The sequence below is a fragment of the Lissotriton vulgaris genome, chromosome 8 (assembly GCF_964263255.1).
Source record: "Lissotriton vulgaris chromosome 8, aLisVul1.2, whole genome shotgun sequence".
NCBI lineage: Eukaryota > Metazoa > Chordata > Amphibia > Caudata > Salamandridae > Lissotriton > Lissotriton vulgaris.
The window spans coordinates 110,491,180-110,507,329 of NC_141696.1; the positions used below are offsets into that span (position 1 = coordinate 110,491,180).

Consider the following 16,150-nt stretch of genomic DNA (forward strand, 5'->3'; position numbering starts at 1 on the left):
TAACTCCAACTTGGGTATCTTTCATAGATTCACGTGCAACTCAGCCTGCACCTAGGATATAAAGCTTCTAGATGTTCTGCAATTTCTTGAATAGCCGCAGAAATCTGAGCAGTACAGCCTTTGAGGGGAATTGTATCCCTGGGTCGGTTGACTTCAACTGGCCAGAGTAGGGTAATTAAAAGATGCAAATATACTGCATATAGTTTACAACTGAATGTTATTTGTGTGTGTATGATAAGTCTACATTACCACTGACAACTGAGGATTCACAGCCTAGCAATAGGGAAAGGCATGAGATTCTACTAAGTATATCAAAGTTGAAGAACTGTCTTAGTTTGCGGATTTGCTTCTGGAAAAACTGCACAGCTTGTATGAATGACAATTATTGATTTGATCACCTTGATATACCTCTCCAAGCGGTAACCATTACATGTTCTCTCCATTAGATCAGCAGGTCGAAAGCATGCCCCTGGGGAAAGTGCCCCCTCTCAGCTTGCTAAGATGTTTGATGAACCTGAAAAGGCCAATGCCACATCTGTTGGTCGTCCGCCAGCAACCTGTCCAGCCACAATCAAGGAGGAAGCCTCTCAGACCCGGTTAGTCCATTTTACATTTCAGAGGTCTGTGCATAGACTCACCCATGAATAGGCCCAGTACAGCAATATTAGGCAACTGGGAAAGGGCCATGTTCTTGCTGTTAAATGACTGATGTAAAGTTGACGATTGGAAGTGTCATGTTCCCGGAATACAGTTCTGCACATGCCAATATTCCTGCCAGCACCACAGAGATTCTTTTTGCAGAAGGTATTCTCCTCACCAGCAAAATCTGTATTGGATTCTTAAAAATTATTCATAAAAGAGCAATAAAATAGATAACTCATGGATAGACAATTAATTAACATAATACCCAATAAATTAAGACAGCAGAGATTTCCAGTGTGAGAGTGCACCTTTTAGAAAACTTCCAACTGCAGAACATACTAACGCATTACCTTACATAAGTAGCATAAGCAATAAAAGCAAGTTTACATTCAAGAAATGTATATTCTTTAAGTGCAGGCCCTAAAAAAACAATGTGAAAGATATTTGGAAAATTTGCAATAAACTTAAACTGTAAAAGCGATTTGAAAGAAACTTCATCGCAAGGGTAGGTCATGACTGTATTAGTGTCCGATTGTCCTAATTGTTAAAATTGATTTCTCCCACAGATTAGGTACCCACACCAAATAGGGTTCAATGTCCCCGGTGGTCAGAATTATGATGTAGCCCACTACAGATTGTTTAAAAGCTCTTTTCCATCTTTGTTAGTGGTGATTAAATCCCTAAATGTTTTTTTTTCTTCACAACAGTTTTTACTGTTGACAGATATGAAAGCCCAGGCAACGTCAGAGCAATACATTGTTTACGTATCATGGCAATGGTAAAGATGTACATTTTTACAATATACAGTTGTCGAAAATAGGAATATGCAAAAATCTGAGTTAAACGCACACAAGCATTAGAAACAAGAAGCATTGGTGCGACAAAGTCCATATATATGTTATCATACAAAATCTCCAATTGTAATATTTACGTCAGGTATAATTATTCTCGATAGTAATGTTTTTTTTGCCCAATGTAGTTTGCTCGTCTGGGGACTTAAAATGTAAGTCCAGTCTACCCAATAAATCAGCAATATACTTAATATGTTTGAACCAAGGGATAGACTGACCATGGTTGTATCTAAAGCAGTCGAGAATGATCTTACGATTGAGTGATGTATCTTAGTACAATCATACAGACAGCCAGAGCAGCTTGTGGGCCATGGCAGTAAGATCTGACACATACCTCAACCCTAATTCCTCATGCATGCAAAATGGCCCTTAGGAATCAAACATTATACCCAACTATTAAAAGTGGCTGACCTCTCAGCCTTTTTTCCCTTAATATTAAAAACTGTAGTTTTGCTGCGTTTAGGGCCGCAATCAATATAAAACGTTTTAGATGGGTTAGTATTCAAGTATCCATGAACTTGATGAATTTATCAATAAGGATCTTCAGGCCATTCAGTGTCCAGGACAGTAATACTGTGTCATCAGCATAGGTGGGTAGACAAGTAGCATTAACCTTTTGGCATATCTTCGGAGCGTGGCTTAACTGCTAAAGATGGCTAACACATAATTGCATCCCTCTGCTCCAACCCACGAAAACATCCTGCCAAATCAAGGACAATGGGCCCCATCCAACCCCCAAAGTTTTCTGTGGGTCAACTCCTTGCCTTGCGGGGTCTTTGAGGCAGTTTCCGGGAGCAGACAGTGGCGTCCCTCTGCCTTGAGACCCTGCTGCTGGAGGTGAACTAGCTGGGCTCCTGGAGATCCGCGTGGCATGTGGCAAACTGTGGAGGCTCCGGCGGTGCTGAGGATTTGGTGCTTGAGAGGCGTGCATGCAGTACTGGACTGCAGAGCACACCTGCCATGCAGTGAGTGCAACCCTAAGAGTGGAACAGTGTCTGGCTGCCGAACTTGCACCAGAGGCGAATCTGGGTTTCTCCCCCTTTGCCTCTCCCCCCCCCCCCGCACCCCACTCCCCTGCACCCCTGATGAACCCAAGAAAGGTGCTTCAGTTATGAGGTAGGGGAGCAATTGCCTGGCCTTGAAACACCGATGACTTCTGGATGCGCAGCATACTGCCTCTAAATTGCCAGCTCGAACCCTGGCTGCAGCAAGAGGCCTCCTGAGACTGCGCCTGGCCCCACAAGCTGGTGGTTGCTTTCTAGGCAAAGGCGAACTGCCAGAGAGACTCCCGCAAAACAGCTACATGCTCACATGATGCTGGCTAATGAGCTAGCGCGAGGCAACATGCAGATGAACATACCCTGTCCTACATGATCCCTCTTTCATCTGGCCTCATGCCTTCGGGGGCTAGCGTCATCCTGGCGGCCTGGAGAAGATGCAGGTAGCCAATGCTGAGGTACTGGTCACGAAGGTCAGACCCTTGCTGCGCCCGCTCAAGGCAGCTGTTTTGGCACTGAGTCTCTGGGGGCGGGACATGGGGGCAGTGAAACGCAGAGGGGGCCTGCAAAAGTGAGACTGTACACAACCAAGCACATATACCCCCCTGAGGGCACTGGCACCCCGAAGTGCACCGACAATAGGAGGAGACACCGCAAACTGCTGCGCCTTTAGAAGTAGGCCTTGGATAAATTCCAGCTGAGTAATGGGCGCTAAACAGCAGAGCTGCCTTGTGGTCCGGTGCGCTTCCTAGAGATAGAAACAATAAATCCTATAACACGCAGAAGCGGGCCTTCCACAGCACACTACCTTAAGCCCGAACCCAGTCCAAGTGGCTCTGCTGGGCGCCAGGACAGTCCGCTTTTACCGCATACCAAGACTCACCAGTGGCCTGCCTGTTTATAAGCCGAACACCAAGCAACGAATGGTGGAATAGCCTGGCAATGATCACTGGGAGACTACCTTATTCCAGGGTGAAGTACGCTGAGATTCTGGCCGCCTCTGCCCCCCTAACCAGACCCTGCTGCCCTCAATCTCCATGGACTGGAGGGATATGGGGAAGCCAAGAGCTTGTCAGATGAGCACAGATGTTGTCGCCTCTGATAATTTGAGGATGACAGCGGGAGAAGGTGAAAGCCTGGGTACTATGCCACCCACTACGCAAACACAGTTTGACAAGATCCTAGCTGCTATAATGGACACCAAAGCCATGCTGCAACAAGACATCAGCGCAGTGTCGGTGGGGCTGGGATTGCTACGAGCTGACCATAACAAATTATTGGACAAGATGAAGGACGTAGAATAGGGGCTCGCGGAGATAAGCCCAGCACATCTCGACCTGGCCTGACAGGTCGCAACACTGACAAAGTGCACGCGCGAGAATGTCCGAAGACGCCATAGCAGACGGAGTAATGTGCGGGTGGTGGGCCTCACAGAAGGGACAGAAGGAGATCATATGGTAGCCTATTTAGAGAACTGGTTGAAGTCTGTTGTCAGACCAAACTAACTGGCACCCTTCTTTGCCCTCAAGCGCACTCACATGGTCCCAGCCAGACCGCCTGCTCCGGGTTGACCACCCCGCTGAGTGGTGGCTAAACTCCTCCACTTTAGGGATTGCAACATCCTGTTGCAAAGAGGCAGGAAAGAGGGCCTCTATTGAGTTGAAAATGGATGGGTTTCCTTGTTTCCAGACTGTACCCTTGCAGCGTTAATTAAAAGGGTATCGTAAATGGAAGTGAAGGGGTTGCTGAGAGAGGAGGGTTTACAGTACTTCCTTATGCTCCCGGCCAAGCTGAAAATGATACTGGATGGAACTACGCACCTCTGTGAGGAACTTCAGGAAGTATGGGTCTGGCTGGAAACCTGCAAGACTAGGTCATCCCAGGTGGAACACCCTCGGAGATCCTGAGAGATCAAGACCAAAAGCAAAAGATGATCATGAAGGCCCAGGAGCATTAGTACATTGTGGAAACCTACTAAACGTAAACAGAGCAGGAAAGAGCCAAGGCGCTACAGTTGGCAGGAGTCATTGCCTCGCAGACAGGGCTAGAATTCGAAAGTGATCCCCCCCATTGAGAAGTCAGCCCACAGACTTATAACAAGAAAGCTAGCTTGTGGATGGCAAGAGTCTCTCTGTGGTTACCCTACAATCTGTGTAGGACCTGATTTAAACTAAGAGCGAGATTAGAGGAGAAATGCTGAGACTGCTGTAACCGGCCTCCCCCTTGAGGACGGACATGTGTGATACTGGTGGGGACCTGGCCACAGACCTTGGTGCTAATGAGGCTGCACATACTTTTTTAGTGCTGGGTTGGGGGATGGACGAATGTGAGCTAAACACCATTTCCTAAAGCTGACACTACACAATGATTTAACAGGGAATGAGATGGAGGGCCCCGCTCCTTCTAGATTTTCCTTCTGTGGGAAGAAGTGATTTAAAGAAAATTGGACTGTTCTCGCTAGCCCCTATCACCTGACACCATCTAGGAGTCCAGTAGAACTCTGCAGATGCTGCTGTTTATAGGTTGCAGTATGTTTGGACAGACAGCCGTTGCTGCTCTGCCCTGGGAAAGGGGAGTTGTGTATTTGAGGATTGCATTGTTATTCTTTTTGTTTGTCTCTGGGAGGCAGGTAAATGGGGTAAATGGTCTTTAGGCCGACCAGGTTGAATATGGTCAGCGACTTTACCCACAACACTGCCATGGCCACTAGAATCCACAACCTTAAATGTATGACTTGGAATGTGCGAGGTATGGGATCTGCGACCAAAATGTATAATATACACAGTTACCTACGGCGTAAGGGAGTGCAAATTGCCATGCTCCAAGAGACACATCTTACAGAGGTGGAGCTCTTACGCCGCAGATGGCGATGCCAACTATATGCTGCATCATTCTCTGCATATACGAAAGGAACATTGATATGGGTGTGGGCTGGGGCCCCTTTCAAGTGCCTATATTCATGCTTTGACAAAGACGGCAGATGCGTATTAATGTGGTCTAGGTTACTAGGAAAAGTGATCAGACTGGGGTGCATCTGTGCTCCTAACCAGTATCAATTGGCATTCTTTCACTCCCTATTGGCACCACTGGGCCAAACAATGAGCGCAGACCTGTTACTGGGAAGGGCTTTTAACTATTATGAACGTGGTCCTGGAATGCTCCCTTTGTCACGAGCGCCTGCACACAAATTGGCGACGTGCCTTAGAGTCTGGACATAACACTGGGGACTGACAGACTTATGGCATGCCCAGCATGGTCCCACATGACTACTCCTTCTTCTCATCCGTTTATGCACTCTATACCCGGCTGGACAAAATCCTATGCTCTGAGAGGTTAAGCCAATATGCCATTTCTACTGAATAGCTTGGGCGCACACTCTGACCATAGCCCCCTCCTGCTGGGGTTTAGGCCCATTAATGTCAGACCAGTCATTCCATCATAGCAACTTCAACTAACATCACTTGAAGACACGTGCTATAAAAAGTCCCTTTACTTGCTGATTATTCACTATTTTGAACACAATCAGGGCTCTGCCTCATCCTCCTTAATTGAATGGGAAGCATTCACGGTCGAGGTCCGTGGTCACTGTATGAGTCAATCAATCGGTATTACTAGGGAATTTCATAGAGAACTAGCCACCCTAAATCACACCCTAGAGGGTTGCCATGGGAACTGACCCAGACGCCCATAAACTGATTGACAGATGTGAAGGAAAGTTACACTACTATCCTTGAATGCCTATGATGTCATGACTACAATACCTACATGACTAGGGCAAGCGTGGAAGAGGATAATCTGGGAGAATCCTGGCTTGGCTCATCCGCCCTGAATTACAAGGTACCCCATCACACACCTCACTTAATTCATTGGGACTCGCGTCTACACACCAGGAGACATCACTGGGGAGTTCCGTAAATACTATGAAGCACTCTATTGTGGCCCAGAGATACTGACTGAAGGCGTGCAGGATAGGTTCCTAACTAGATTGACCCCGACACTACCACTGGAGGCCCAATAAACCATAGGGTGCCACGATTATGGCTCAGGAAGTGCGTGCAGCTTTAAAGGGTACGCCCACAGGTAGGAACCGGGCCCAGATGGGCTCCCAGCAGAGTTCTACTCCGTCTTTGTGGGCACTTTTTCCCCCCAAACTAGTAACACTGTATGCTTACTCCTTGCGGCTGGGCTACTTGCCGGACTCCACACTAAGTGCCACAGTGATTCCACTCCTAAAGACTGACATAGTAGGAGAACCTCCAAAAGCGTTATGCCCACTGTCCATGTTAAATATGGACCTTAAGGTTCTCAGCAAAATAATTGGAAGTAGACTCCTCCCCTACATGCAGACTTTAGTCCAGAGACCAGAACGGTTTCATCCCAAACCGTAGCACATCCCTCAGTCTCAGGAGACTATATCATATACTCTACCACTCCGAGGTGCAGGTTAACTAGAAGGCTGTCATCATGTCGGTAGACCTCGGGAAGGTCTTTAACTCTATACGATTGGACTTCCTTTTGAAGGTCATGAGTAGGATGGGGCTGGGGAGAGATGCATTAAATGGGTTACTCTCCATTATACAGACCAGATGGCCTGAGTGAAGACTGGATCCACATTTCCCCCCACATACAGCATATTCAGGGGACCAGGCAAGGATGCCCGCTGTCTCCTCTCCTCTTTGCCCTGGCTATAGAGTCCTTGGCTGATCTGCTCTGGACAGAGGGCAGGGGCACTGGTATTGCGATTGTAGCCATGAACATATTATATCGCTCTATGCTGATGACCTCCATTTATACTTGGCAGACGGATCGGCTGTAGTGCGCAGGGCGTCTTGGGACTCTGTCAGGCCTAAAGGTTAACCAAGCTAAGATGTGTTTATTCCCTTGAGAACCCCTCAAGCTCTCGATATGTTACCAGAATTTCTTTGGTCTCCCACGACCTTTAAATACCTGGGGGTATGGGTGTACCATGACCTGGAAGATTTAAGTGAAGGCAACCTAGGAATAGCCCTCCGATCCCTTCGGTCATGTGTAACCTTCCCTCCCTCTGCCTTTCCCTTATGGCGGGTTTGTCGATTACCAAGATGGTAATGCTCCCATAACTATTATACTATTTCACGAACCTGCTTGTTAGGGTACACGCGCCTTGGTTCAAACAACTCAATACCCTCCTCGACAATTAATATGGGAAGGCGCCTGCCATTGTAATGTTATGTTATGTTATACTCTCTTGTATAGCGCTCGAATCACCTTGAGGCATCTCGGTGCTTACTCAGACCCTACCCAAGGAAAGAGAACAGAGAGGAGGGAGCCTTTAGTACAGGATAGCCTTTAGATGTTTCCTGAAAAATTGATACAATGGGATTTCTCGCAAGGAGACAGGAAGGCTATTCCAGTATTTAGGGGCCAGGTAGGAAAAGGCCATACCTCCCGATTTGTGGAGTCTGATACGGGGTACATGTAATAGTGACTGCGAACTTGATCTCAGTGATCGACTCGGAATGTATTTTACCAGCTTATTTTGCAAATATTTTGGACCCTGAAGGACATTAAAAGTCAGACAACAGACTTTGAAGAAGGATCTTCGCTTTATAGGCAGCAAGTGCAGCTTTCTCAGCAGAGGCAGCGAAGGCAATCTTGCCGGCATGTTCAGAACCAACCTGGCCACCGTATTTTGGATCACCTGTAATTTTTTGATGGATGTTGTCCCGGCTTCTGCTAAAAGGGCGTTACCGTAATCCAAACGGCTGATGACCATAGCTTGAGTCAGGGTTCTGCGATGTTCTAACGGAATAAAAGGGAAGATCTTCCTCAGCAGTCTTAGCCTGTAGTAACATGACCCAGAGACAACGGCTACATGATCTTGCATAGACAGAGAATGGTTAATCTTAATACCAAGGTTATTAACACACTCTTTAGGTGTGGGAGGGGGACCTAGTTGTGAAGGCCACCACTCCTTGGACCAGGCTGCCGAAGCCTTACCCAGCAGCATGACTTCCGTCTTCCCAGGATTCAACTGGAGGGATTTGTTGGTCATCCAGTTAGAAATTTCTAGAATACCTATGGAGAAACGTAGTTTGTCCGCCTCCTGGTCTGGGCCGATGTTAAACAGCAGCTGGGTATCGTCGGCATACGAAATAGTTTCGAACCCCAGAGCTTCCACTACCTTAGCCAAAGATCCATATAGATGTTAAAAAGGGTAGGGCTAAAGCAGGAGCCCTGGGGAACGCCCTTGTCCAGTGAAGTTTTCTCTCCCTGATAGGGGCCCATGATGACCGTTTGGGATCTATCTGTCGAGAAATTCTGTAGCCATTTGAGGGCCAGACCCTGGATACCGATGGCTCGTAACCTCTCCGCCAGCCTAGCATGTGAGATGGTATCAAAGGCCGCAGAGAGGTCAAGAAGAATCAAGATTGCCGATCCTCCACCATCCACTGTCATCCGCAGGGAGTTAGTTACAGCTAAAAGTGCAGTTTCCGTACTGAAACCCTTACGGATACCGGACTGCGAGGCATCCAAAATGCAATTTGATTCAAGATAGCTGTTCAGTTGTTGATTAATCAACAACTGAACGGTAATTGCTCAACTCTAAAGGATTAGCCGCTGTTTTTGTAAGATAGGGTGGACAAAGGCTTCCTTCCAAGGGGCCGGAATTACGCCCTCTGTGATTGATAAGTTAAACATTTTCAGAATGGTGGGAGCCAGTGTATGGGCCAGGAGTGCCATAACTTTTGGGGGCAGGGATCCGCCGGGGAGCCTGACTTTGCAAACTCTAGGGCTTTATGAGTTTCAGCCAAGGTAATTGGTCTGAAACCTTCCAAGGCGCAGTCCGTCCATGTAGGTGGACTACCTGCACTAGGTAGAGTAGGAGCAGAGTGTGCAAACTTGGAATAAATAGTTTCAATTTTCTCCCGGAAAAACCTGGCCAGTGAGTCACATAGAGTTTGAGACTCTATGGGAGGTTGCTTACACACATCAGGGGATACAAAGTCATTCACAATATCAAATAGTACTTTAGAGGCATTTGTAGCACTTTCGATTTAGTTCGCTATTAACACACATCTCGCTGCCCTTAAATTACAATGGTAATTTGTCAGAGAAGATTTGAAAAGTGTCTTTGACTGGGGGGATTTACTTTGTCGCCAACTTCTCTCCAGTTTTTTGCAGGCGGATTTTTCCTGCCTTAGTTCGGAGGTATACCATTGGGCTGAGCGACGACTCAAGAGGAGTCTGGGTTTCTTTTTTTCTGGAATAATTGTGTCCAAGGTTCTCCCCAGTTCTACCGTAAAGGTCGACAGGGCTTTAGAAACCTCCCCTTCCTTTAAGACCGGAAGTGCCGAGAAAACTTCCTCAAATGCCTTGAATTTCTCTAGAGGTCCTGAGACACCGACCAAATGCTGGGAGATTATGAGCTCCAGATTTTGAACTATATTACTTAGCAGCGCAGCTGCAATGAGTGACTAAATGGCTAGATGACTCTCATACCCACGACTTGGACCTTTTGGGAGTGACCCCATATCGGGGACTTCTGTTAGCCCACTTATTGCTTTTATTGTCCTCCCACAGTGAAGTGTACTGTTACACGTAGCGTTGCAGTGCTGGCACCGAGTTGTTGTGCGAACCCAGAGAGCTGCCTTGTACGTACCAGCTTTACCACTGGTTGGCCTCCCCCACAGAGACCATGTTACCTTTTTCACTCCTTCCTAACTTTTAGAGTGGATGGAGGCAGCGATCACGACAGTGGGAGATTGTGTTTTTTACAGGGGGTTCCCATTCCACTGGAGACCTGTTTGATACCCACGCCCTACCCAGAGGCCAATTCCTGACATATGAAGCATTTGTGCGGGCATTCACGGACCTATGAGACAAGGGTCAGGATGAACCCTCACCGTGTATGGCACTCCAACTCCTCCTTTCTATGGGCATGGGACAGGACTTGGTGACATGGTTCTACAGAGTGCTAAATGACGCTCTGGGAAATGACACTAGGCAATTACATCACACAAAGTGACTGGGAGAGGGTGATAGCCCACCCCAAAAGGGTCTCCCGTAATACACGGTTGAATCCTCATGTAATGCAACTGGTGCTATGAAAAGCGCTCTGATACCAGATTCGGGTCAAGTTTGCGCTATATACCTCACCCCACACAGACTACAACTAATATTTGGAGGGGACCCTTAAAGCTGTCCTTGCTGTCGAGTACCTGACGTAGACTTCTGCCATATGAATTGGGGATGCCACGTACCGCAGACTTTTTGGGCTACGGTTTTGCAAAATTTGGATCACATTAAGGCGCACGCTGCCTAGAACTTTACAGATCTGCCTCTTTGGAAGCTTCCCCAGGCCCAAAGCATGAAAAGCTGCCTCTAGATGCATAGCTCGGCCTTGGCCCTAGCCCGACCCAGAATAGCAATGGCATGAAAATCTGAAAGAGTGCCGAGACTGGAGACTTGGGGGAGTGAAGTCCTAATCTGGGCAGTGGCAGAAAGGCTGGCCCCTAGGAGGGAGGATGTCAGGGGAATATGCAGGTGCCCGCTGGCCGAACTATGGAATGAGAGTTTGACAAACTAGGAACACCCAGGGGACAACACAACTCGGACCAGGGTAATCCTGAAGCGTGGATAGCCCAGGGGACCCAATACAGATGGAGGGGAGGGAGAGGGTAGGGGCAAGGGAGACTAGGGGACTTAGTGGCCAGACATAGGATAACCTGCACAATAAGCCCAACAGAATCCCTGCATCCCACACATGGGGCGGCCACCATGGACATCCACCAATCCCACCTAGGACCTAGATATATTGGACATGGGCTTCTTATGAACCAAACAAGTCACTGATGCCCACAAACAGTGACACATATACACATATTATAGTAGACCAGACTATACACATCTCCCTTTCCCCCAGAGACACAGTTCATGTGATGTTTATTGGTTTTATGTTTGTTTCATTATGATTTCTCACGGTCTCCCTTCCCAAAGGTAGGCCACTACATATATGCCGCCTGTAATGTTCAACATATGATATAGCTGAGAACTCATAAGTAATCACACTTCGATATACTGGCAGTGTGGCAAGGGGAGGATATATAAATGGCTGGCTCTGTGATGTCTTTTCTCAAACACTGAGAACAGCGATATTACATTTGAGCAAAGTAAGCTAGTACTGTTATATATTTGTATGATCCACACCTGCCATCTTGCTCAGCTGATATGGCTGGATAATCATCTTTAGATGCTAACATGTCAGTGAACACACATGTTGATTTTATGCAAGCAAGTATGACTAATATTGAAATTCCAATAAAAAATTCTTTAATAAAAAATTTTGGGCATATCTTGACCATGTAAAATTTAAAATGGACAAAGACTGTTGAAGTAAAGTAAAAATAAAATAGGAGCCATCAACCACCCTTGTCTCCTCGGTTTAGGGAAAACAGCCTAGTACATTCTCCATCTTACCAAATGGGTTACAAAAACAGGAGGGGTTAAGGAAAAAAGTTTGGGGGTGACCCTGCAGAGCATCATGTCCAACAGCCCTAAATAGGCCTTAGCTTATAAACTGATAGGATTTAAGAGTGCCAATTGACTGATGAGTTTACTGTAAAATTCACTAATGTAAACAAAGTAATGGTGGTCTGAAAGCTCACCTTATCCCAATTGATGTTCTTTGTACTGGCCTTGGCATAAAGTGTTTATCTCAGCACCTTTGGACTCATTCCACCAGTTTGGAGACCACTACTACAGCCCTACCACAAAATATTCCTGTTTTGTACATCTGCCAATCTACCAAGTGGTCCTCAGTCCATGCTTAGGAAGGGCCATTTTGCAAGCTTCGCCCCGCAGGACTATATGGTGTAAAGCCCATGGCGCAAACCCTCCTCCTTCGTATCGATTCAAAATGGAATGAATCAGCAGTTCAACGTATCTATCAGAAGAACAGTTTACTTGGTTTTGGTAATGCATTTTTGGTGGCTACCCAAATCACATCCTCACACCCACCCTCCTCATCGCACTGCAGAGTCTATTTTCTGAAGCAGTAAAGGCTCCAAATTAGGATGCGCACACTCTTAATATTGTCAATTTGCCAGTTGCACTCCACGTCTGATGGTGCAGAAAATGTAATTAAAGTAAGCAATGTCTGCCTGTAGGGGTGCCACCTTCATATGGCTTTGGGTACACACATCTGAAGATGGGACAGAGACTGATGGCGTCATCTGCCGACGCGCAGGAGCTGGAGTTTTTCATATCCAGGGTGGTGCCTGGGAATATCGACAAAGTGAGGAATCTGTGATTAGATAGAGTATCCATCTGAGAGAGCATTAACAAAAATAAGTACCTTATTCAATTTATAAATTTCTCATGTATTTTCTTAGTACTGTGTATGTTGTGACAATCATCCATAGCACTCAATGATTACAGCCCAAGCGACCTGAGCAGTTGTGATAAACTATCTTGAGCTAGCTTATGCAAGAAATGTATAGTTGGTTGCCGAAGTCAGACACAATAAGGTCTTCATGCACGTGTTCCACGCTGGTCTCCATACATTGAGAACAGATTCAAGTGTTAACATTCTTTTTTTTTTTTATTAAATCTTTTTATTGAAGTGAAAAAGCAGTGGCCAACAGAGATGCACTTAAGACTTACATGGCGAACAGTGGTTCGCAAAGGGAATCCAACATTACATCAGTTTCATGGCATTTGCATCGCAGTATATCCTCTCTCTTAGATTCCTACCTCAGGTAGCGAACTGCGAGGCTGGGGTGGTTCACAGATATCACCTCTGTATTTGTTCCATTTATCCCATACCGCCCCCCATTTTTTGGGGCATCCCCGGGCCATGTACACTGTCCTCTCTTGGAGCATGCACCAATCCATGTCCCGTTTCCACACGGTGAGTCTTGGAGGTGCAACTGCCCCCCAATGCCTCGCAATGTTACGCTCAGCTACCATCTGGCCAAGCGTCACCTAAAGCTTCCCTCTCGCCGGTAGATCCGTTGGCTCCCATATGTTCAATATGCAACGTTTCCCCTCTGGGCGCAGTTCCACTCCCCAAACACCCTGCATACACCGCACCACTTTTGCCCAATATGACTGTAGTATCGGACATTCCCATATCATGTGGAAGAAGGAGCCAACCATTCCGCAGCCCCTCCTACACCCATCATCCTCGCTCCTACCCATCCTCTTCAGCCTAGTGCTGGAAATGTATACCCTGTGTAGATTTTTAAGTTGGATGAGCCTTAGAATGGACGAGATTACCACCTCTTTAGGGGAGGCTAGCGCACACCTACACTCCTCCTCATCGATTTCCAGACCGTCTGCCTCCCATCTCCCCTTCAGGCCCAGGAGTACGTCAGGTAGGTTATTGATATGATTCTTATAGGTGAGTGAGATTGCGTGTTCCTGTATATGACAGTCTAGCAGCCTGTCCTCCAGGGGGGAGGCCGGAGGGGGCACAGTACCATGTGGAATGTTCTTTTGAAGTGAGTGACGGACTTGCAGCTACCTAAAGTACTCCGCGGTCGCGAGTTCAAATGTGTTTTGTAAATATGCGAAGGATTTAACCCCTCAAGTGTTAACATTCTTAATTACATTTTTCCTATAGGGTGAAACAGGATACACAGACAGATCTGGAGGGAGCTGGTTTGAAGAACTGTTTCAATAACCCTGCATACTATGTGCTTGAAGGCGTTCCACACCAGCTTCTCACAGCAGACAACCAGAGTCCACTAACACTAACAAAGCCGCCTGCTTCAAAGAATAAAGTTCAAATCACTGTGCCTGTACAGCTTGAAAAGCGTCGCCAGCCCTCATCAGGTCAAACACAAGGCGAGGAGAGTTCCTCAGATGATGATTTAGGCACTATGAATCTCCCACCACCTGATTTCCCTCCTCCACCTCTCCCCAAATCTGTGGAGTTTGAAATGGTTGAGAATCCTTTTTATGCCTCTTCAAAAGAGATGCAGGGCTTTACTGTACCGAAGGGAACTGTTGGCAGAGAAGAGGTGAATCCCAGGACTGGAGCCACCAAGCCCAAGTCTGGAGTTGCATTTTGTGAAACTCTTGAGTCCAAGTTGCCTTCTAAACATAACCCAGTGTCTTCAAACACTACTGTGCCTCATGTTGGGGTGACATTTGGCTCTGAGCCCCATAACAGCACGAGGCAAACACAAACTACAGTTGATGATCATTCCTTCTCCGTGTTGCAGATGGCCAGGACACTGAGTGAAGTGGACTATTCTAACAGCAAGAGTGGCCCTGTGGGGAGAGGGCAACATGGGAGAACTCACCATCTGCCTGAGAGAGGGCCAATGGACTTCCCTCTGAGAGGCTTTCACTCGGACTACAGCCAGCCAATGAGTTTCCCACCAAGGTGCATCCGGGAAAGCATCAAAGAAGTTGTTGATGAAGAGGTAGGCAGAACTGTACTATTGTAGGATGACATTTATGCTGATGACGGTTATTTCATAATTTTAGGCATAATTGCTTTTGTTTTTACTTTTAATGGCAGAAATGTATACAGGTAGATCTTGAAAGCAAAGGTTCTCATTCAGATGTGCAGCTAAACTGGAGAAGTACATAAGCCGGTTGGGGAAGAAATCAGCCACTACAAAGAGGGTTCTCCTGGATAGAATGGGTAGCAGGGTTGGAGGAGGTAACAAGGAGACAGGCATAGTAGCCAAATTGGTCAAGTTCAGAGATTCTTTTTATTCTCGGTTGCCACCCTTTAAAGGGGTTTTTCTGTATATTAATAAAAAATTATGAGTATTAAAATGTGAATAGTTTCCTTAATCGGATAAATGAGATTCTTGAAAACATATGCCTTATTAGAAAATCTGTAGGTGTGTTTCCTGAGAAGCCGGGTTAGTATATGGTGCTCACTTATGTAAGTGTAGTATCCTGCACCAACCTGAGCGACCCTTATTTTAGGGGTTTAGATAACCATAGAAAACTCTCTTAAGTGGCAGCTAAAGAGAGCAGCCTTCAGGCTTTATCTAGGAGGAGTGCAAAGCAGCTCGGTTTACAAGTATCTAATCCTTTAGTATAGGCTAAATGAAAAAGAACCATGCAGCATACTTATAAAAATAGGTATTTATTTCAGTCACTCACTAACACCGTACAATATCTCCTACCCGGAGTTATACTCCCAATGCACCCAATACTTTGGACATAGAACAACAAGTAGCTCTAATACACAGTAATCCCCAGGGGGGAGACCAGACCATATTTTGAAGGAGTGGGAAGTGAACCACGACCTAAGTCGAGACTGGACCCAAGAGAGGTAGAAGTGTCGAGGACCCAAGGAACCACCCCAGCAGTGAGAAGAGGATACCCAACCATATACTCAATAAGGATCAGCGGGTACGTCGCAGTTGCAGTCTTACCACAGAAGGACTAAAGTGTCTTTTGGCACCCAGAAGTGAGTTCAAGTCGAAGTGTACCTGAAAGCAGAGGGGACAGAGTCTATGCCACACCGGGACGTCCAGGAGGTACGGAAGTCAAAGGCCACTCGAGTTCAAATAAAACAAGTTAAATGAAGAGGCTTCAAGCTTGGGTACACAGAATCGGTAGGTCGGCTCGATCCAACAGGTTGCTGAAGACAACAGAATCGGTCCGTCCAACCAACGCATCAGCATGGGTCAGTTATAGCAGGAACAG

The 16,150-nt window shown here is 46.7% G+C and overlaps 1 protein-coding gene across 2 annotated transcripts in view; it reads left to right on the plus strand.

The window, feature by feature from the left end:
- The window catches only part of INPPL1 (inositol polyphosphate phosphatase like 1), a 915,229-nt gene that overhangs the window by 847,091 nt on the left and 51,988 nt on the right, over positions 1–16,150 (plus strand). For both annotated transcript variants that reach the window (XM_086933779.1, XM_086933780.1), the window contains 2 exons: positions 447–596; positions 14,097–14,904. In XM_086933779.1, the coding sequence (XP_086789905.1) occupies positions 447–596; positions 14,097–14,904 (958 nt within the window). The remainder of the gene's footprint in view (positions 1–446; positions 597–14,096; positions 14,905–16,150) is intronic.